Source organism: Podarcis bocagei (assembly GCF_964188305.1).
Source record: "Podarcis bocagei genome assembly, chromosome: 4".
NCBI lineage: Eukaryota > Metazoa > Chordata > Lepidosauria > Squamata > Lacertidae > Podarcis > Podarcis bocagei.
Genome location: NC_138128.1, coordinates 94,551,966 through 94,575,625, shown reverse-complemented (window position 1 = coordinate 94,575,625; position 23,660 = coordinate 94,551,966). Strand labels below are relative to the sequence as shown.

The window sequence follows — 23,660 nt, the reverse complement described above, 5'->3', positions numbered from 1 at the left end:
CACTGGATTGGCATTTTCATCAGAGCTATCCAATACAATCACCACATCTGCTTCCTGGTCAGTTACTTCTATTTCAGGCACTATTAGTGTATATATATGAAAATAGGATTTTATGTCACAGTGTGTGTCATTTTAAACTTGCTTGTATTGAATTGCATATGCCATGTTACTTCCCATTCACCCAGTTTGGAGGGATCTGTTTGGAGCCCCTCACAAACCCTTTTTGTTTTAACCACCCTGAACAATGCATTATTAGCCGCAAACTTGGGTGCCTTGGCACCTTTAACTAGATCATTTCTGTAAAAGCACAGGTCCCAATATGAATCCTTGAGGGCAGTGCTGGATTTACGCATAAAGCTAAACAAGCTATAGCTTAGGGCCCCACTCTCTTGGGGCCCCTGAAAAAATTCAAAGGAAAACAAAAACTGGATGCACATTTCCAAAATATAAGATAAAAAAACAAATTACTTTGATAAAATACATATTTTGTTATGTGCAAATGGCTTTAGGTCCATAAATTACTATATAGCATATGTTCAACACAAAAAAACAGCGACAAGTTGTTGTTGACAAAGGACAGCTGGACATATAAAGGGCCCCATTACCTTCAGTAGCTTAGGGCCTCATCAAACCTAAATCGGGCCCTGTTTGAGGAACTCAACTTTCTGCATCCCACCAATGGGAGACTCATCCATTTATTCTTACTCTCTGTTTCCTGGTTCTTCACTGATACACAAGAAACTCTCTCCTCTTATTCGATGACTACTAAGCTTATTGAGGAGTCGGATGACATATATGGTGATGTATTTTGTCAAATGCTTTTTAAAAGTCCAAGTATACTTTATCAGCCAGATCACCTCTATCTAACTGCTTCTTGACAAATACCTCAAATAGGTTAGTGAGACTGGAGCTATACTGGTTCTGATTCTTTAAGACTTGTTCTTCTATATGCTTGGTAATTCTACCTTTAAGAAGGCTTACCACAAATTTTCCCAGATGAAACTTTAAGCTTTCTGGTTGTAATTTCCAGGACCTCACCACTCAGCAGATCCCTTTTTAAAAGTGGTGTTACATTGGCCACTTTCCAGTCATTAATAGATTGTGATTGTTGGCATCCATCTGTCTTGAGAGACAATGGAGTGCACCTCTGGGGGGTGAAGCCAGACCACTATGTTAGCAGCAGTGAAGTGGCCTCCTCAGGCCATAAGCCTGGGCAGTGTGTGTGTGTGGGGGGGTGGGTCCTGAGCTGTCAAGACAACAAGATATGGTCCAAAGAAAAGCAGAGCAAGACATTTGGCACCAGCTTGGCTTCAGGAATTGCTGGAAGGAGACATACAAGGTGCCATCCAATCCTCTTAGGGGCTCCACTCCGGATTTGTGTAGGGTTTACTCCTTAGGCCAAGGGTCAGCAACCTTTTTCAGCCGTGGGCCGGTCCACCGTCCCTCAGACCATGTGGTGGGCCGGACTATATTTTTTTTGAGGGGGAAATGAATTAATTCCTATGCCCCACAGATAACTCAGAAATGCAATTTAAATAAAAGCACACATTCTACTTATGTAAAAACACCAGGCAGGCCCCAAAAATAACCCAGAGATGCATTTTAAATAAAAGGACACATTTTACTCATGTAAAAATACACTGATTCCTGGACCATCCACGGGCCGGATTGAGAAGGCGATTGGGCCGCATCCGGCCCCCAGGCCTTAGGTTGCCTACCCTTACCTTAGCCTTTCCTTCTCCTGAAGATATCATGCAAGACAGCAGAGGTTTAAAAAGGTAAAGGTACCCCTGACCATTAGGTCCAGTTGTGGACAACTTCGGGGTTGCGCGCTCATCTCGCTTTATTGGCCAAGGGAGCCGGTGTACAGCTTCCAGGTCATGTGGCCAGCATGACTAAGCCACTTCTGGCGAAACCAGAGCAGCGCACGGAAACGCCGTTTACCTTCCTGCCGGAGCGGTACCTATTTATCTACTTGCCCCTGACGTGCTTTCGAACTGCTAGGTGGGCAGGAGCAGGGACCAAGAAATGGGAGCTCACCCTGTCGCTGGGATTTGAACCGCCGACCTTTTGATTAGCAAGCCCTAGGCTCAGTGGTTTAGACCACAGCACCACCCACGTCCCTCATAGCAGAGGTTTAGGATCACAGTTTTCCTTCTGCAAGATGGGCCACCTTCCCAGGTGGTCGAGACCTATCTGCCCCTCACTAGGAATATAATATAATACCACATGGTGTGTTCATGCATGCATATACAAACAAGACTTTCCCAACAGAACATTTTTAACCAAACTATTGCGGGAGCTGCAAGGAACAGTTACAGTGTGGAGTGCTTCTGTTGAGAGCGTCAGCCGGCCACCCATGCCTTTTTGGAGAAAGTCTACTCTGTTCTGTTTCTCCTGTCCCTCACCAGATACTCAGCATTCTGTGGCCAGAGAATACCCAATCACCATTATACAGGGATTTTTTGGGGAGGGGGGTGCGGGTGGCTGGTTTCCTCCTTTAGTTTTATTCTTCCTATTTTCCCCCTATTTCGGCAAGCATTATTATTAGTAGTAGTAGTAGATCATGGCCACTGGGCCCATCACGTCCTGGCAAATAGAAGGGGAAGAAATGGAGGCCGTGAGAGATTTTACTTTCTTGGGCTCCATGATCACTGCAGATGGTGGCAGCAGCCACAAAATTAAAAGATGCTTGCTTCTTGGGAGAAAAGCAATGGCAAACCTAGGCAGCATCTTAAAAAGCAGAGACATCACCTTGCCAACAAAGGTCCGTATAGTTAAAGCTATGGTTTTCCCAGTAGTGATGTGTGGAAGTGAGAGCTGGACCATAAAAAAGGTTGATCGCCGAAGAATTGACGCTTTTGAATTATGGTGCTGGAGGAGAGTCCCATGGACTGCAAGAAGATCAAACCTCTTCATTCTGAAGGAAATCAGCCCTGAGTGCTTACTGGAAGGTCAGATCCTGAAGCTGAGGCTCCAATACTTTGGCCACCTCAGGAGAAGAGAAGACTCCCTGGAAAAGACCCTGATGTTGGGGAAGATGGAGGGCACAAGGAGAAGGGGACTGCAGAGGATGAGATGGTGGGACAGTGTTCTCGAAGCTACCAGCATGAGTTTGGCCAAACTGCGGGAGGCAGTGGAAGACAGGAGTGCCTGGTGTGCTCTGGTCCAGGGGGTCACGAAGAGTCGGACACGACTAAACGACTAAACAACAAAGTAGTAGTAGTAGTAGTAGTAATGTATTGGGACTTCCCTGAGCATAGTGATATCCCTTTCTCGCCTCAGTAGCCCTGTTTTGGTTACACAGTCATCATAACTCAAGCACCCAAATCGTTTAGGATAAATGGTAAAATGACAACAGTGGGCAAGAGCCAAAGAAAAATGTAACTAGATTCATGGGAAGTATGAAAATCCATTTCTGGTAAGGAGTGTGTGTGCATGTATGTGCATACATGTTTATGTTAAAAGGAAAAAGCTAATGAAAATTCTCTTCAGCACACACTTGCCTTTTGGCATGCCTGAAGTAGTCATTTGTGTGCCATGTTGTGTTGACAGACATGTATTTTGGATTAGCAAGGGCTATGCGCAGAACAGAATGGAGGAAAGGGAGCAAAACCTTTTTCTTCAAATCTTTTTGTTCATATTATTTACATTCTAGTTCGGTGAGATCCCCCCCCCCTTTTCAATTAAATATATACTGCAACCTGCTTCTGATTCTCCTAAGTCCAAATGGCTGATGAAACCTGTTCTTTTGCTTTCTCTGAATTTTCATTGAGGAGCTTTTATCTCCTCTTAATCCCACCATTTCTGTCAGGACACAATCTCTTTCTCAAATTTACATTTTAATTACAAGGCCAGCTGAACTAGCTAAAATCAATAATGTCAGCATTCAGCAGCCTAACTTTCAGCTGAAATCCCAGCCTCTCTATTTCCTACTATTGATTTATCTCTTTAACGCTGTCTACTTTATTGCTTCAGGCAAATAGGTGCCATTTGGTCAATTTAAACAACAACAAACACCACCAGGAGATTGGACTTAAAAAAAAAAATCTTCCTAAAACCAAGTATTGCAATAAATTTGAACCAGGGTATTGTAGTAGTGATAATATAAAGGATATTTGAAAACGGAGGGGTTTGGATGGGGGATTAGCTTTAGCTATCAAGCTTTGTTCTGTTTCTGGTACAGACATGCTTTCTGCCCAAAAATAGTATTTTTCTTTGAGTATTTGTTTTTACTCTATGTAATCAAAATTAATTTGATGCCTGATTATTAGAATGAATTTGGTTTAATTTACTGGAAACAGATTATCTTCAACTGGCTGAGCCTCTACCCCTCCATTAGCTAAAGGTTCTCTAGTCTCCCCCCACCCCCCAAAAATATGAGACCGCCAAAGCCCATGAAAGAGAAAATTATTGCACTTACATGTAACTTGCTGGTCTTTGAAAGTCTTTCTGCAGCCCATTTCCCTTCCTCCCCATAGAGGCTTCTCTCATTTGAAATTGACCTTAGTGGTGTCTGGGGGGAGGTGATGTGATGACCTGGCCCTTCAGCTGAGGTCTCTGATACCAAAGCCATCATCAGTCAAAGGGAGTGGGGGCTCCAAGCTCTAGAGCAGTGTTCCCCAACCTTGGGTCTCCAGCTGTTTTCGGACTACAATTCCCATCATCCTTGACCACTGGTCTTGCTAGCGAGGGATGATGGGAGTTGTAGTCCAAAAACAGCTGGAGACCCAAGGTTGGGGAACACTGCTCTAGAGGATCCAATGACTTGACCTACTCATGCATAGATCCCATATGTGGGACTGCAGTGCGTCCTGAACAGTGGCAGGTGGTTGTTTGGGGGTGGGTGGGTCAGTATTACCTGTAGATTCATCCTTGGAGAGAAAAGAGTTGCATGTCAAGTTCTCCCACCCCATCTCATTGCATCAACAACACTTTCAAACTTAGTAGAAGTTGAAAAGTTGGGGGGCGGGGAAATGATAGTAGGTAGCAAAGAAGAGCCTATGGTTTTGAAGAGAGTTTTGTTTGTTGTTGTTTAGTCGTTTAGTCGTGTCCGACTCTTGGTGACCCCCTGGACCAGAGCACACGAGGCACTTCTGTCTTCCACTGCCTCCCGCAGTTTGGTCAAACTCATGCTGGTAGCTTCGAGAACACTATCCAACCATCTCGTCTTCTGTCGTCCCCTTCTCCTTGTGCCCTCAATCTTTCCTAACATCAGGGTCTTTTCCAGGGAGTCTTCTCTTCTCCTGAGGTCGCCAAAGTATTGGAGCCTCAGCTTCACGATCTGTCCTTCCAGTGAGCACTCAGGGCTGATTCCCTTCAGAATGGATACGTTTGATCTTCTTGCAGTCCATGGGACTCTCCTACCAAAGCAACAAAAGGGATATTGTTGTGGGCAGTCTCACTATATGCAGTGAAACAAGGATTGGATAGAACAGGCATAGGCAAATCGGCCCTCCAGATGTTTTGGGACTACAACTCTCATCATCCCTAGCTAGCAGGACCAGTGGTCAGGGATGATGGGTGTGGTAGTCCCAGAACATCTGGAGAGCCGAGTTTGCCTGTGCCTGGGACAGAAAATCACAAAATGCTTAACCTACTAGCAATAGCCAACATAATAGGGTGGCCAGACCAGCTCCATAACTGGCAAAAGACAAAGTTCAGGACTCCTTGGAGCTGTCATTCAGCTTCCTTATTATTGGAGCTGCAATCACAGTGGCAAATACAGGTCTTGGAACACTAATTGTTGTCCCGTCACTGTAAAACAAGAGGGTTCTGTTAGGACTGTCCCCTGGGTTGGCCTCTTCCAATTCTCTTTCCATTCCTCTTATAGTGTCACAAGTTCTCAGACATTCTAGATCAGACACTGTGTTTCTGAAAGAGTACAAAACTTTTTCTGCTGCTGACAGAGAGGGAAAAGTATTTGGTTGGAGACATTTGTTAATGTGGAGTCTAAATTGGGCAGTGGTGCTTTTTCTTGGACTTTCCAAAGAAATATGGGTACAAATGAAATTTTGTCCTATACAGCTAGAGTTAGTATTTTGGTGAAGACCAGCATTTTGCCTCAGATCAGTATTCCATTTCTGAAACGTGCTGTACAAACTGACCAGCTGTTACTTTCCAGAGACATAGGTTTCCTTCATACAGTATGTGTCAGCAAATGTGTGCTTACCCCAATTTTGCTTTTCTTTTGTAGGGTTGGAACCAGTATCACCTTCAAAACCCTTTGCGACAGGAAGAGCATCTGCAGCAACCTCCCAACCTAAAAGAAACGATGAGGAACTTGATCCAACCTGTGCAGCCGCAACATGGAAAATGATCCAAGATAAACTGCCTAGATTACATCTTCCAGGTGCCAGGTTGTAAGGAGACCAATATTCCGTTTGCAATCTTACCCTTTGCATTTCACGTCCAAAACAAAGGCGGGCCTTAATACTTACAGAGCATTAACCTTGCTTCTCTCCTGCAGAGAAGAGGTTTTATTTAGTGTTTGGGATTTTTGCCCTGGTTGCCCTCACCAACTACGATGCCTCCGGGAGCTAGTGATTGCCACCACCGAAAGGGCAAGGCCAAGTTTGAGCTGCTAAACCAAGCTCACCCTCATGGCAGAGGAAGAGACTTTGGGTAAAGCTGTGGAGAAGATGCTGTTGATGCAGGGAGGAGGCAGTCCTGTCTGTCTCCCTTTTTTGAGGGGAAGGCAGGTAAAGGGGATCCTCTGAACTGTCTCTAGTCCCTCAGTCTTCTTGCCTGACCTGTTTTCCCTCCTGTGGCTGTACTCATCAATCAGCCTGCCTTGAACATATTCTTGGGTCAGTCTGGTTTTACAGATATTGTAGTAGTAGTAGTAGTAATAATAATAATAATTATTTATTATTTGTACCCCGCCCATCTGTCGCTGTGGTCTAAACCACAGAGCCTAGGACTTGCCAATCAGAAGGTCGGCGGTTCAAATCCCCGCAACGGGGTGAGCTCCCGTTGCTTGGTCCCTGCTCCTGCCCATCCAGCAGTTCGGAACCACGTCAAAGTGCAAGTAGATAAATAGGTACCATTCCAGTGGGAAGGTAACCAGCGTTTCCGTGCGCTGCTCTGGTTCACCCGAAGTGGCTTAGCTGTACGCTGGCTCCCTCAGCCAATAAAGCGAGATGAGCGCCACAACCCCAGAGTCGACCACGACTGGACCTAATGGTCAGGGGTCCCTTTACCTTTACTGTCTGCTTCCACTTTTCTTTTTGCCAAAGGTTATGTTCGTTTTTGTTCTCTTCATTTGGACACGACTTGGACAAGACCTTGACATTCCATTGTTGCACCCATAACCCAGGTTTAAGGTGCCATTCATCTCCTAGCTTTCATATCTCAGTTTCTAACACTGGTTGTATTCCCCTCAAAGCACTACAATTCGCAGAGTGATTTAAAAGTCAATTCCTCTTTCCAGGGAACTATGGGAATTGTAGCTCCATGAGGGGAGTAGGAGTCTCTGAACAACTCCCAGCCCTGTTAACAAACTACAGTTCCCATAACTCTTTGGGGGAACTCATGACTGCTTAAAGTGGTATAATACTGTTTTAGACTTCTAAAGACAAAGGTAGTATTTAATCAGCATCGTGGTTCTTGCTTGGTTTGTGTTGTCTTGTTCTTAGCTTTTCTTGTTAAAGTACCTTGGAAAATCATCTAAGAGTTATGCACGTCTTCTCGTGAATCGTTAATTCCTTGTCATAGTTAAAGTATTTGCTTTTCACAGCATTTTGACCTGCTAAAAGTTGAAGTAGGTCTAACGTGAAGTGGATGCCAATTGTTGAATGTTTCCTGTCGTTCTGGATAGTAACTGTTGTCTCTTCATCATTTATATTTTATCCTACAAATCTAGAAATTCTGAACCAGCGTCACCCAACAATAAGTCTGAAGAAGAAAAAGCCAAGGCCCCGGTCGTACCGTTTGGGTTAGATCTTTTCTACTGGGGCCAAGAGCAACCAGGTTCTGGGAAGATTATTAAGTAAATATACTGCACGTTTTCTTTTAAAATATGTAAAAAAAATTCCTCTCTTAAATTGTGACACATCAAGCCTTATCTGCTCATTTTTACTGAAACCTTGAAATGTAAAAACTTTCTGCACACTTGCAAATTTTATGAGCCGTCTGATGACAGACAGCGTTTCTGACATAACCTGATCCATTTCTAGAATTCATTTTATTAAATTTATATGCCACGCTTCATCCAAAGATCACAAAGCTATTTACAACGTAAAAACACAAAATGATAAATTGACCTTACAAAATATGTGATGAAGCTGCTTATGGAGAAGTGAATCACTTGCAATCCTCTTGAGATAGTAGTTTCATTATATATTTTTTTAGCTTGCAGCTGAATTAAATATATTCAATATTTTAAAAAATCAAAGTTGTTCAGGAATTCGGGCATGTAGCTCAAGCAGTGTTTAGATATTTTAAAAGAGTATGTCATATATCAGGAGATGGTGTTAAAATGTCTCTCTAAAATTTATGTTTATATTCATGACAAAGCACTGATGTAACTGTTCTGTTTTCTAGATGTTCTTCTCAGCATCGCTTCTGGGCACCCAGCGAAATGGAAGAGGAAGTGGAAAACAAAGAAGTTGCAGAGATGCTGAAGACCAGATGTATAACATTTGCTGGCAAGTTTGAGCCAGTGAAACACAAATGCCGGGCCCCAATGCCTAATGGAGGACTTTGTGAAAGGCAGGATAGATTTAAGGTGGGTGCTTAATAACACCTCTAGACCATTCCACTTGGTCCTATTTTGCCATTTCTTTAAAATATTAATACTGTAATGTGCTTGGCCAGAGATATGAGGCAGCAGTTTGAGGGAAACTCTAGAAGGGAAGAATTGAATGTAATCCAAAATGAAGTCCCACATAGTACACCTGTTGCATTACTTGGAATTGAATTAGGTCTCCTTTCTCTAAAAGCCTGCCTCCGTAATTCATGATTAAATGATGGAAAATAATCTTGTTGCTGCCAGACCAACATGGAGCAAAATTAGACTTGCAGAATGGAAAGGACTGGGGCCTAGGCACAGCCTTTTAACAGTTTGATGCTGAATTATTCAGTACACTATAATGTCTACTCAGGATATTTCTGACCATAAGATTTGTGGTGTAAGATCACTGAGAATGCCAAAATGGACTTGGACTATGAAGAATTTCAAGTCTTCAGTTTGGTATATTAAACTTAAATCCAGCCATAAAAGAACTGTTTGAAGAAATGCTTCCCTGTTTTCCTAAAAGAGGGAATGTCCTCTGTTTTCCTAAAACAGAGGATGACCTCAAGTTCTACTGCTCTGAAAGAGTGAAGGAATTCCACTAGTTGTTTTTATCTTGGAGTTGGGTTGCAATTTGTTGATGATTGTAGCTTTTGTGGGTTTGTTGATGTTTTTTTAAAAAAATGTAGGTACTTTTAGCATTCTTGCAGAAGGAAAAGCAAGGTAGTTTTTTAAAAAATAAAATAAAATATTTCCGGGAGGATAGCTATGCTCTGCAGCAGCAAAACAATGAAGGGTCCGATCACTTCTTAAAGACTACAGCTGCAATCCTGTACTTGTTTGCCTGGGAGTAAATCCCATTGAACTTGGTTGAACTTTCTTCTGAGTAGGCATGCACATGATTGCACATTTACTGTGATAATAGTTTGTATTCAGATTTTCCACATTGATGTTCATTGCAGTATAATCTCATTTTAAACATCCTTTCCCCCACCCCGAAACTAAGAACACAAATAATTTAAGGACTTTTTTTGTAGAGCAAATGCTTTAGCCTTGCCCTTCAAGACGGGATGACCAGATTTTTTCCCCAGAAGGAACAGACACATTCATAGGTTGCAGGTTGGATATTTGGTCTGATCCACTAAGTCCATTCTTACATTTTCAAGAATTGCAACTCATTACCAAACTCAAAACCATGGAGAGACCTGGTCTGAACAAAGACATTGGATTCTTATCTCATTATACATGACTAAGCCATTTTTCACCTCACCCCTTGCCTTTTCCTGTAAGACCTATTGCAGTCATTAAGAGTCATCAACAGGTTCATCTCAGCTATCTGCCAATCTCCCATTCCCACCACCCTTCTGAGTAATACCCCTCCCCACCTTCTCACTATATAGAAGGATCTGGCAACTTCTGTTTCAGTGTATCTGAAGAAGTGTGCATGCACACGAAAGCTCATACCAAGAACTAACTTAGTCGGTCTTTAAGGTGCTATTGGAAGGATTTTTTTTATTTTGAAGCAGAAAGTACTTTGTGTTAAGGCAGGCAACATACTCCATACAAAGAAAATGCACATATGAGTAAGATGAAAAAAAGAAAGATGATTAAGTGAATCCACAAATTCATATCTCTCAAGGCTACCTCTCTATCTTCTAAAGATACTCAAAAAAACACCCTTTCATTTCACTATCACTTTCTCAGTGGTTTTTGTATATTGGGAATTTGCAGGTGGAGGAAAAAGCTTGGAGTGCATTACATGTATGTTGAGTGTAGAGAATTTGTACCAAACCCTTGGCTCAAATAAGCATTTCAGGGAACTACAAATAGGAGTTTTCAGAACTGGTTCCAGTGATAGCAGAGCAAAGTTCCCTGGATTTCATGACCACCTGCTGTTGGGATATTCCCATATCCAGAATGATATGAATCAGACAGCACAGCCATGTATCTCAAATAAACCCACTTGCAGCTTCTCTGTTCTATCCATAAGCTACAAAAAATGTTCCTAATCAGGCCTAACTTGTTATAAATATATATATATATATATATATATAGAGAGAGAGAGAGAGAGAGAGAGAGAGAATGAATGTGTGTGTAACAGCACAAATATCATTGTTTCTTTCTGAAGTGCCCATTTCATGGAAAAATAATCCCCCGGGATGATTCCGGGACTCCTATTGATCAAGAAGACAGAGAGAGAGAAGCAAAGCAACAGTTTGAGAAAAAAGAAAAGCAACCAGGTTTGTATGTTTAATGAAATCTGTGATTATTGAGTTTAAAATATGTGCAAAGTTAATTTAATTTATAAATTAAAACATGGATTTATCCTTGGTGGAAATTTGGAGAAAAAATAGATTATTCCTGGTGCAAGAAAGGACAAGTCATATTTACTAATACCCTTTTTGACAGCATTTTGGTTGTACCCAAAATGCTTTTCATAAATTAAAGCTCTATATTTTGTGTAGCATAAGCCGTTTTCTAAATTCCAAAGGAAATGACTATTTTGCTGCTTTTAGATAATAGTGCACAAACTTCAACAAATTAATTTCGGGTGAAATGTTACATTCCTACACTTCATAGCCTAAGCATGGCTACAGTCAAAGTCATAACTGGAACAAGAAAGAAGCTAAATTATCAGATCCTCATTAGCAAAACTGAAAATGTTCCTGTGCCTCAGGCCTTGCAGCACAAATGCCAGTCAGAGCTGGATTAAATTAGGGGTGGGAAACCTCTGGCCCCCAGGCCAGTCTTGGCCTGCCAGAAGGTCTAGTTTGGCCCATGAGGCCATTTCCCCCAAACCACACCCAACTTCTCATCGCTAGTGACATTAGTTCAGGCACCCCCAAACTTGTCCCTCCAGATATTTTGGGACTACAATTCCCATCATCCCTGACCACTGGTCCTGTTAGCTAGGGATCATGGGAGTTGTAGTCCCAAAACGTCTGGAGGGCTGAGTTTGCCTATGCCTGTGTTAGCTGATGGGCGGGAGGAGAAGGCTTAATCCCGCATTGGCTTGTACACCTTGTTCCCAGCAGGATTTAACACATGCTCCTTAGCAAAAGCACTGTTTGAAACAGCTCACGCTTCTCCCTCAGCACCCCCTGCCTCTGGCCACCCAGTCACTTAAAGGAGAAATACAAGCTGTTTCCAAAAACACTTGCAAAATGCTTCAAGCACAAAGCAGGTTCTCTCCCCTCTTCCCACTGAGTGATATTGCAGGAGATCAATCCTGTTTGGTCCAGGTGCACAAGAGAGCTCTCTTCAGAAAGCTTGGTCACACCCCCAAACCTAGCAGGAAACCTTCGCTACCCAGCAGGGTGGATTTGATTTAAATCAAATTGATTTAAATCACTAGTCAGTAAGACTTGATTTAAATCACTAGTCAGTAAGACTTGATTTAAATCATATATTTTTTTACAAAAAGATTCATTCTTGCTCTATAATCTTAATATTTACAACCAGATGATAGTTTCATTTTTGGAATAATAAATTTTCTGAGCAGTTTTTACAGTTATATCAAAAATTACTGATTTGCTTATGCCATTAGAAATACATAGGCAGATAATTATGAAATTATTGTGAGGTTTAATAAGTTAACTGTTTATATTTGGACAACTTTTCTGCTGTACTTTATTGGAAGGAGAAAAAACAATCATTTCCTTAATAACAATTTATTTAACTAAAGCAATAACATTATGGCATATGTATCCATGTTTATTAACTGATGTGGTTAACTTAAAAAAAAAAAAACTTAGACTGAGTTTTAGCACACATGAAAAGCTTAAAATAAATCCTTATTTCCTGATGAATAGCCTTTGGACTATAATATATCCTAAATAGAAAACTATCTTTAGAAAGATTTTTCCTCCAAAAGCGTTTTTATTTTAAAAATCCAATTTAAATAATAATAAAAAAGATTTATTTTTTTAAATCATTCATTTTTATCTACCCTGTTACCCAGTGTCAGCTGGTGCTAGGGGAGGGTGACCCAGCTTTCTTGTGCACCCAGACCGATCTGTTTGGCTGCACACATTGCAGAAATAAAGCAAGACACTGCCAACAGGAAGGTTTTTTCCCCTTGAAAGGAAGGAAAGAAACTTCCCTTCAGCAGTGCCATGGTGCCCACTACCAAATCCCCTGACATCATTTGCAATGTCAATTGAGAGGTGCTCTGTGGCGATGCAACCTGTCAAATTTGGCCTATGAGGCAGTTCTTGATAGGACTGTCACCTACGGAGCCAAAAAGGTTTCCCACTCCTGGATTGTTTGTCTGTTTGTTTTTTTAAATTTGCCTACCGCCTTTCAAGGGACGCTGGTGGCGCTGTGGATTAAACCACAGAGCCTAGGACTTGCCGATCAGAAGGTCGGCGGTTCGAATCCCTGCGACGGGGTGAGCTCCCTGCCCACCTAGCAGTTCGAAAGCACATCAAAGTGCAAGTAGATAAATAGGTACCGCTCCGGCGGGAAGGTAAACTGAGTTTCCGTGTTCTGCTCTGGTTCGCCAGAAGCGCCTTAGTCATGCTGGCCACATGACCCAGAAGCTGTACGCCGGCTCCCTCGGCCAGTAAAGCAAGATGAGCGCCGCAACCCCAGAGTCGGTCACAACTGGACCTAATGGTCAGGGGTCCCTTTACCTTTACCGCCTTTCATCCTTGTATCTCAGGGCAGTTCTGAGCATAAAGATAAAAACACAAAATGCATAATAAAAACAAGAACAGAACAAAACCCCTCCAACAAGCACATTTAGAAGGATATAGGATATTAGTCAGCCCAAGGCCCAGTTGAAGAGTAATGTTTTCGCCTGGTTCCTGAAGTTGTGTAAAGAAGGGGCCAGGCAAGCCTCCCTGGGGAGAGCGTTTCACAAATGCGGAGCCGCTGCAAAAAAAGGCCCTTCATCGTATTGCCACCCTCTGAACCTCTTGTGGAGAGGGCACAAAAGAAGGGCCTCTGAAGATGGATCTCAGGGGCCAGGTCAGTTCATACGTCGATTGATTGAGAGGCAGTCTTTGAAGTATTGCGGTCATGAGCCCCTTGAGGCTTTATCGGTCAAAACCAACGCTTGGAATTGGGCCCCTGAAACTAATTGGCAGCCAGTGCAATCGGGCCAGTTAAAGGGATGGTTTGGCAAGAATAAGGCAGCAGTTGCTCTACGTGGTCCTTGGTGTCTTTGCAAGGGAGGAGAATGTCTAGCAAAATAGAATCAGCTGGCTCTGCCCCACCTGTTAAGACACCTGCCCCTCCCTCAAATGGACACTGGCCTCACTGGTTCAAGGTTTCAGAAAGTGTGTCCCCTTTTTTCAGAATCTGGTTCCCCTGAAAATAATGGCATCTACCATTTTTGCAGTACTAGAAATAAAGAGTTGGGACGTGAGGCAAAGTACCGTATTTTTTGCTCGATAAGACTCACTTTTTCCCTCCTAAAAAGTAAGGGGAAATGTGTGTGTGTCTTATGGAGCGAATGTAGGCTGCGCAGCTATCCCAGAAGCCAGAACAGCAAGAGGGATTGCTGCTTTCGCTGCGCAGCAATCCCTCTTGCTGTTCTGGCTTCTGAGATTCAGAATATTTTTTTTCTTGTTTTCCTCCTCCAAAAACTAGGTGCGTCTTGTGGTCTGGTGTGTCTTATAGAGCGAAAAATACGGTAAAAGACGAAGCATTTTGAGTCCCCTCTTGTGCCCTTTATATCTTCCTGCCCAGGTAACTGAAAGCAAAAGGTTGAGTGATCCTCACGCTACAGTGTAATAGTGATGAAGCCTTGATTTCTGTTTCTTGACTCTTTAAAAATATTACATCCTAGCCCAAGTGTCCACAGAGCTTCAGGCTCTCCTGAAACGACGAATCATGAGGGATTAGGCTGACCTGCTAATCTGCAGTGTTCATCCTTTTACAATAGTTCACACAGAGGAGCAAATTAAGTGCCTATTTTTTGTGTCAGCCCTGAAGAATATCTGGTTTTCCAACCCTTAGTGACTTGTTAACAAACAGGTATCAGGACAAGGTAGTGAAGGCAGCCCCTGGCCAGTCAGATGTGAAATAGTATCTCTTTACTAACTACAGTATTGATTCCGCCCTACCCCTTGCAAACTGTGTAATTTTCTTTTCCCTGCTGCTAAACCAGTAACAATGTATGAAGAGCTTTAGGGGCCCATCAGTGCTCAAAAAGGCTGTTCTTCCTGGCACGCTATCGATTTTTCTCAAAGGCTTTTAAATTGCTCCTTCATTTTACTCAAATGCTCATTTCATCTCTACTGAACGCCAGCGGTTTTTTGTGTGTGTGTTTAAACAATCGCTCCATTCCCAGGGTTCCTAAACTGTGTGTCTGTGCTGCCTTCTTATTTACTGGGAGATAAACTGTTTAGTTTTTGTTAATCTTGGATTAATAGTTCCTGTATCTGAATTGCTCTGCTTTGTATTCCTTTACTTCAAAAAAAGTAAACTGTGTCATCCGTCTGCTGCAAGTGAGTGCTTTAATTTTGCCCTTCTAGGCTTCTTGCCTTGGAATTTTTCTAGAGCTCCATTTGCACTTAATGCAAAGGTTCATCAGCGCTCCCCAACCTGGTGCCCTCCGGATGTTTGGAATGCAGCGCACACCAGCTGTGCTGATGGAAATCATTCACCAAAAAGACCTGGAGGGCAACTAGTTGAGGGAAGCTGCTCTAGATGATATCTCTTCGGTGTGGAATGGTTTGATTTTTTTTCCTGACTCGGCCTCCATTTTTAATTCGGTTCTGACATTCTGAAAATTCAGCAATAAAACGCTTGTTGGTGTTTCTGCCTTTGTCTAGAGTGGCAAGACCCAGAGTTCATGAGAGAAGTTGAAGCAGCCACTGGGGCCGATCTTGGATCCTCTCGGTACAGTGGAAAAGGAGGGAAAAAGAAAGGAAAGAAAAAGAAATATGCAAACCTCACAGACCTGAAGCAGCAGGCAAACACTTCTCGCTCCCGCCTGAAAAAGAAAGTTTTTGATAAGTAAGAGGCTACTTTGCTTATAATGCCTATCTTGTTTGTTGCTCTGCTAATTTAGTTTTATTTTTATCATAGAATTGGAAGGGACACCAAGGGTCATCTAGTCCAACCCCCTGAAATGCAGGAACATTGCCTTACTTCTTTAGAGTGTGCCTTTTATATACAATATCAAGGAAAATACAGGTTTTGGTACCAGAAACGCTGTTGCTGGAAATATGAAATTATGTCACTTGAGTCAAAAATATGAAGTTACACACAGTATTAAAACTGTTAACGATAAGATTTATTTTAAAATTATTTGTGTTGATTCATGGAATATTGCTACATAAGAACAGCTAATTTTTGTGCTGTCCATATTAGGTATGTTACTGGTAACATCATTGTCATCATTTGAACAGTGGTGATTGGACTTTATTGCACATTGTATGTATTCCATATCTCTGTGCGTTGTGTTTGCCTTAAAGTAATGGATATCTGTTTTTAATACACATTTTTATCAAGCATTATTTCTACTACAAAAGACTGTGGAAGTGCTGAGTTTCCTTGACAATGTTACAGAAGAAAGTAGCAGCTTATGCATACATCTGATATTCAGTTGCATAAGATACATAATAAATACAATAGCATTCATTGATTACATAAAACATGCTACTTTTTTAAGGAAAATGGGAAGGAGCATAAGAGATATTAAGAATAATATGGCACATGCTCATATTTCTATTTTCATTTATACCCAACAGAGCTATTAAGTGTTAGGGTTGGAGTCCACCCTCTCTTCCTTATTCCCAAACTGGTCAGCTAACAGCTTTGCTGGTTGTATAGATTGCTTCTTTGTGTGAGGAGTCTGTTCTTTAGATCACAGGAATCTATGCTTACGAAATAGCTAAGCGCTCCCAATTCAAAACTGTAATCCTGTGCAAGCTAGTATGTTGAACCCCTCTGCAAATCTGACTATACACAAGGGCAACTACCGTATTTTTTGCACCATAACACTCACTTTTTTCCTCCTAGAAAGTAAGGGGAAATGTCTGTGCGTGTTATGGAGGAAATGCCTACAGGTGGCATGCCTACGGATTTCCCTCCTCTAAAAACTACGTGCGTGTTATGGTCGGGTGCGTGTTATAGAGCGAAAAATACGGTACCTGCTCAGTGCCTGGGTGCTGATAATTTAGAAATCTGGTCCCAAGAAATAGGCAGCAAGAAGTCTGAAACTGTAGCATGTTTGTGCAGAAAATATATGCTTTGTGTCTGTCACTAAATAAGAATTCTTTCTCCTTTTTTTGTTTTGTTTTCTATAATTTTTACTAAATTTTCTGTTTTATATTTTAGAATATTCATTTAAACAACCTTAAAATATCAGTGACCCCTTCTTCTCTTTCCATGGTTCATTTGCATAACATAAAGGTAAAGGTACCCCTGCCCGGACGGGCCAGTCATGTCCAACTCTAGGGTTGTGTGCCCATCTCACTTAAGAGGCCAGGGGCCAGCGCTGTCTGGAGACATTTCCGGGTCACGTGGCCAGCATGATGAAGCTGCTCTGGCGAGCCAGCACCAGCGCAGCGCACGGAAACACCGTTTACCTTCCCACTATAAAGTGGTACCTATTTATCTACTTGCACTTTAGGGGTGCTTTTGAACTGCTAGGTGGGCAGGAGCTGGGCCCGAAAGACGGGAGCTCACCCCGCCGCGGGGATTCGAACCACCGACCATACGATCAGCAAGTCCTAGGCACTGAGGTTCTACCCACAGCGCCACCCGCGTCCCTAGCATAACATAAATCCCTGCATATTTTATATAAACTAAACCATTCAGTATTCCATTATTACATCCACCAAAACTTATTTACACTGTTGAATTTCATCTTAATGCTGCCCACGTTTTCAAATATTTCCCTCCATATACTCAGTCAACATTTTCCAATCTTCTTTAAACATCTGTTCTTCTTGTTCTCTTATTCTATATTATAGGTCCGCAAGCTGTGCGTATTCCATCCGTTTGAATTGCCATTCTTCTTTAGATGGGACTTCTCTCATTTTTCATTTTTCCCCATTCTTGCTTCTTCCCTATATTTTGGAAACAGGCATATACAGGCCAAAGCCAAGAACGTTCTAGAGTGCTCTGCACATGAGATGGAGTAAGGAAAGGCCTTTTATCCATCTTTCTTCAGAGTAAAAATGTTAGGAAACTTTGAGACTTTTCATACCCTTTGAATTGGGTCAGTTAAGTGTAGTTGCATGAGCAGTGCACACCAGACATTTTCTCAAATGGGATTTCCCTCTTCTCCAGCTCACTCTTGTTCAAGGAAGCTGGAATTGCATCTTCTGCAACGAAGTGTCCTCAGCGCTGATGCACAATTTGTCTGACCTGATGTTTTAACACAATTTATTCATACATTCAAAATGTTATCGCTAATGTTTCAGCATCTTCCTATTATTATTTATCCCGCTCTTATTCCTAAAAGGAGTCCAGTTCAACAAACATTAAAGTAGCACCAATATGTAAACAGCGGCTGTTTTCAAATAATACACATATCCTCAGTGTCTGTGACTTGAAATGACATCCTTGTGGCTGTGGGTCTGTGCCTAAGTAGCCACAGCTCATTCCACAGCTGTGCCAGCCACTACCACAAATGTGGGCTGGTGACATGAAAGCTTCATTCCCAGACGTACAGATCTGCCTTTGTTGCATGTTGCAACCAGTGCATGTTCCAGCCGTGCCACAGTGACTGTTTGAAGCCAGCCTCTGTGTGGCAGAACGACAGCAAGTGTGATCAATCCAAGTGGAGCAAAACAAATGCCATTAAATCAAGAAGCAAAACACTTTTTGTTTGCAACAAAAATACTAGTGTTTACAATATTATATAACCTCAAAAGCCCGAATGAGCCAGTTTTGAGGGATGTTCATTATTTTAAAATGGTGTTGCTTTCCTTGTCTTGATGTAATGGTTGTTATGAGTAATGAAAACTCGCCTTGCTTTTCTTCTCCTCGCAGAACAACACATTGTCCATGACAATCTTGTATTATCTGGTCTTATTTTGAGGAGTCAATAAGCCATAAAGTTCTAATAAGCAGAATTTCACATCAGCTTTAGAAAATAAATTTTAAAAGTTGTTTTTAGTTTACTGTGCTTCGTGCTAATGATTTTGAATGTGTGTTAGTGCCAGGCGTGGGAATTCAATCTGTCATGTTTTAATAGGTTTCATAGTTTGCAGCACTAAACAAGATGATAACCTTGGCTTTATATAACAGTCCCAAATTACTTGAAATGTACAGGTGATAAACCCAGGCTCTAGTCTGCCAATAAAGTTAAGTGAAATTGCACACAGATCATCAGAGTGGGATCTCATTTCATTTACAGTATCTCACAAGCTAGTGCTGCTAATGTAAAACCTACATGACATGAAAGTGCCAAGGCCATTGTGCCGTGCTAAAGACTCACTTTTCTCCTGCCAATTAAATATCATTCCCGCTCCAAAACCATGACCACATAGTTGTCGTTCTTTTATAGCAATGCCTCCTGTAAACTCCTCAAGCCAGAGGAGTTTTGCTTAAAGGGCCACCTCTTTTAATCTGTTGTATTTGCTCCATGTATCCTCTGCCCTTAGACAACTTTAAAAGGTTTAAAGCAAAAGCAAAAACATGCCCAAAGCTATCTCCATTGTTGTCCTAGTTTCCAGGAAATATGACGGCAAGCTCAGTAGCTGGTGGTATCTAACAGGGAGCTTTTTAAACAGAGGCTGGATGGCCATCTGTCAGGGATGATTTAGTTGAGATTCCTGCATTGCAGGGGATTGGACTAGATCACTCTCGGGATCACTTCAAACTCTACAGTTCTGTGATTCTATGAAAAACGAAGTGTGCAAGGTTTGGGGCACCTGCAGATTGACTGCCATCAGTGGCTGATGTTAGTGCCATCAGTTAGTTGGGTGCGAGAATTCAGCCAAGATGCATGTGAACAGCACACATGAGCGTATGGTGTCTATGCCCATACAGCTGCCAGTCATCTTGCAACTAGAGGGGGATGGTTGTGCTAGAATATTACAATACAGGTTCATAGAAAATTTGTCTCAGTTACCTTATTTGCAGATTGGAGAAGCTAAACTTTAGGGGCATCCTGTTGCAGGCCAGTAGGAAAACTAGGCACTTGTCTCAAAAACTAGAGATTTCCAGAAATTCTAAAGCTGACTTGGTGAAGGGTTGACATATACACAGTAATTTTTATCCTCGAGCCTATACTTGGAAAAAACACATGAAATGTAGGAGGCAGGAGTTTTGTGAAGTCGATTTGACTGAGAGAGTGTGATTTGCCCAAGTTCATCAAGTGAGCTTTAGGACTGAGTGGGATTTTTGTCCCTCTAACCGCTAGACCACACCCGGTCTGTAATTTGTGTAGTTTAACACATATAAAATAAGTATGGAAATAAGATTCAGTGGCTTCAGTTTATTGAAATGGATCGAGATCCTTCCCTTTGTGTGGTCTGTAGAATAATAATAATAATAAATAATAAAATTTTATTTGTACCCCGCCCTCCCCGGCTGGAGTTGGGCTCAGGGCTGCTAAAGTCCTTCCCTCTGATCTGAGCAACTCTTCTCAGTTTATGCTTGGGGGGCGGATGGGACAAAATTTGTTTCCAGAAATGATTTTATGCAGATGCTTCGAGTTCTGTTAAAAACAGCTATTTGCAGGTTTGTGGGATGAATTGAATGGACGCATGCATGCACATGGCCTGTTAAGACTTAGTGGTTTAGGGGCCCCATTAAACTAATTTGATAGTTTCAAAATAGTTGCTGTTTGTTTATATTGCTCTGGTTAATTCCTTTTTAATGTGCAAAACGCTTTCTGCTCACTGCAGAAGATCATAAACATTGCCCCCTAGAGGTACATGTTCCATATATTCCTACTTCAGTGTTTAAAATTTCACTAAAGCAATTGTGTAAAAATGAATGTGGCCATAAAAGGTGTGGTGTGCGATCATTACAGTGAAGGACTTTGCTTTGTTTATTTCTCTTAATGAGCCCATTGCTAAATTAAAACTTATTTCTGTAGCTAATTTAATTAAGATTATAAATTTGCTCTGCTTCGTCATCAGCGCAGTGTTGTGGAGGCTTGATTAGCAATTAATCACATCCCACTACATTATATTTGCTCACATGTTCATAAATGCTGCTCACATTTGTGCGTAACCTCACTTTAGTTCTCTCCTTTTCATCTTGCCTTGTTTTCTTCTTACAGAACAGCCATGAAGCGCGTGGTGAAAGCGATGAATCGAATGGATCAAAGAAAACACGAAAAGTTTGCAAACCAGTTTAACTATGCACTAAACTGAGTTGCCGTAAATGGCAAAACTGCAAGGACCTTTGCCAGTACTGCCACTCTGTAGAGGAAAGCATTTTATTGGACTAGTTTACTTAGTATCAACTTGGGTAATCTAATACATTTTACAATGAAGATGAATTGTACACATAATTTTGTGTGTGCTTATATTGATAACTGTTCTGTTCTCATTTTAAACAGAAGACTTGTGGTTTGTATATATTCTAACACCACTCTAGATTTTTTACTTTTTGGTGGGCTGCAGATTTTCAGCCTTTAATACCTTGACTCAGTGGTCACAGATGATGGGAGTTGTAGTCTATGATGGGAGATGATGATGGGAGTTGTAGTTCCCCACCCTCTATTCTTCAGGAGCCACACTCCCCCCCCTTTTTTTCTTTTGGTACATTCCATTTCCAACACATGCATTTACTTTTCCTGAAAGAATAACATCTGGCAACAAAGGACAAACTCCCCTTGAGCAGCTTTTGTGTCAATCTGGATGTGTGAGTTTATTCCTGCGATTCAGCAATTGTCCAGTTGTCTTTAGGTGAGAAGGTGTTCTTCTGTAGTCAGCACACTTGTGACTAACTGAGAATACAAGCGCTTTGCCAGAAACATTCTCTGTGGCTGTAACCATGGGCATAAGGTTTTGCTGGAACGGCTTCCTTTTAAAAGCATGCCTTGGCCCTTGGGTGCACAGGATCACACAGTCTAGGTTTCGTGGGTGAGGTCAGCCTTGCTCACAGTTTTCATTTCACGGGAAAGTCATGCCTTATGGACTACCATCACATGAACAAAGCAAGGAAAAATTTATTACTTGTGTACCATTTTAAATGCCCAAGACTCTTGTTCATGATGGTTGTCAGATCTCTTCATTTTTCTTGTAGGAATTTGTATGTAAATTTGTTATAACTTCTAAAGAGGAACAACTATGTTCTGTGAACCGCCCTGAGACCTCCAGTTATAGGGCGGTATATAAATTCTAATAATAATAAAGTTAATTCCTGCCTGGGGATCTGCAGACTTGCAAAATGGGCCCAGTGGAGAGAGCATGAGTGGACACTGAAATAAACAATAAATCTTGGTTTTTTGAAGTTGAACCCTCCCCCATTCCAAAAAAAAGGAGAAAAAAATATCTATGGGCACATGGAAAGGACAGTGGCCGCTGAGGGCAGAGCACTAGTGCAAGATTTTTGAAAGAAAGCTCAAGACTACTGAGTTTCTGGGTGCAAGAATTGAGCATTGAGCTGGACGCATGAAAAGCAGCAGAGTGAAAGGCTTGTGTTGAGCAGGAAGCTCACTGTTCACTCCTCACTTACACTGCCAGTTAGGAAAATGGATTAGCCAAGCTTGCTCTCATTCACCACAAGCACACCTGACCCATGGCCAGGTGAGTGCACCTTTGCAGGAGGGAGAGTGGTAGGGTCAACGCAGCAGGCAGGACCATACTGTGTAAATTCTCTTTTAAATGACATTAATTAAAGGCCTTGTAATGACAAAAGAGTTGAAGAGCTATATAAAGGAAATAATATGTAAAATGAAAATGAATATTTAAAATCAAAATATGTATTTATTGTAGGAGGAGGAGGGCCTGGTAACAAAAAAAATTGTGAAAATGTTTATGGATATTGCACTTATAAATAGTGTGTTTTGCCTTGGATACTTTTTTCTTAGTTTTGTTTAAAAAATTATTGGGTTTTATAAACAAGAATAAGGTTATACAAACAAGTATACCAAGTTTTCTCATGTCATTTGTGTATCACAAAAAAAGCATAATAAATGTGGGGAAATATCTACAACATGTGTTTCATTATTAGTGGTCAATGTACAGGTTCCTGGTTCATGAATTGATTTAGAAAAGAAAGAAAGAGAGAGAGAGAGAGAGAGAGAGAGAGAGAGAGAGAGAGAGAGAGAGAAAGAAAGGAAGGAAGGAAGGAAGGAAGGAAGGAAGGAAGGAAGGAAGGAAGGAAGGAAAGAAAGAAAGAAAGAAAGAAAGAAAGAAAGAAAGAAAGAAAGAAAGAAAGAAAGAAAGAAAGAAAGAAAGAAAGAAAGAAAGAAAGAGGGAGGGGAATGGTGAGTGGGATGGGTTCGGGTGGTTATGCTTCTATTCTACTTAGTGTGGGTGGATACTTTTTTCTTACTCTTTTCTGGTAGCACTTTTTTCCTTTTTTATTTTCCAAAGTGGGTCCCCTTTCTCTCCCCCCCCCCAACACTCTGGGTAAGGCTAATTTATTCAGGACGCTGATCAGGAGGGGGAATGGCTAAAACATAGCTAGCTAACCAACCTTAGCACAGCTGAGTGCGGAGTAGCGCTGCCTGTCTGTGGTGCATAAGTTGAGAAGTGGCACATAATTCTATATTGAGTGTTCAGTTCATGAATGTCAGTCTTCAGAAGCGAGGTGCTGAAAATTCAGAAGACAACTGAAATTTTGGGTTATCTTGGTAAATGACTTTTAAAAAATGCAAAGCATATCTATCAGGAATAGAACAGTTTTTTTCTCAGAAAGCTTCATTTCCCTGAAGTGGGAATGGGGGGGGGGAGAGAGAGAGGGAGAACCTGTGGCTCACGAATTAGTCTTGGCCCAACAGGGAGTCCAAGTTGCCCCACAAGACCCATTTTCTCCAAACTACGCCCACTCGGCCCAT

At 41.7% G+C, this 23,660-nt stretch overlaps 1 protein-coding gene and 1 long non-coding RNA gene across 4 annotated transcripts in view; both read left to right on the top strand.

Moving 5' to 3' along the window:
* Positions 1-21,995, top strand: part of UVSSA (UV stimulated scaffold protein A) — a 55,694-nt gene extending 33,699 nt beyond the window's left edge. Inside the window, exons 8-13 of one of the 2 annotated variants that reach the window (XM_081191638.1) lie at positions 6,197-6,362; positions 7,865-7,990; positions 8,545-8,728; positions 10,863-10,974; positions 15,517-15,700; positions 20,931-21,995. In XM_081191638.1, coding sequence (XP_081047764.1) covers positions 6,197-6,362; positions 7,865-7,990; positions 8,545-8,728; positions 10,863-10,974; positions 15,517-15,700; positions 20,931-21,024 — 866 coding nt within the window. In that variant the 3' untranslated portion in view covers positions 21,025-21,995. The remainder of the gene's footprint in view (positions 1-6,196; positions 6,363-7,864; positions 7,991-8,544; positions 8,729-10,862; positions 10,975-15,516; positions 15,701-20,930) is intronic. The other variant, XM_081191639.1, reaches the window with a different exon arrangement.
* The window catches only part of LOC308585845, a 196,680-nt gene extending 173,867 nt beyond the window's left edge, over positions 1-22,813 (top strand). For both annotated transcript variants that reach the window (XR_014007622.1, XR_014007623.1), the window contains exon 2: positions 22,012-22,813. This is a non-coding gene — a long non-coding RNA (uncharacterized lncRNA). The remainder of the gene's footprint in view (positions 1-22,011) is intronic.
* The last annotated feature ends 847 nt before the right edge of the window (positions 22,814-23,660 follow it).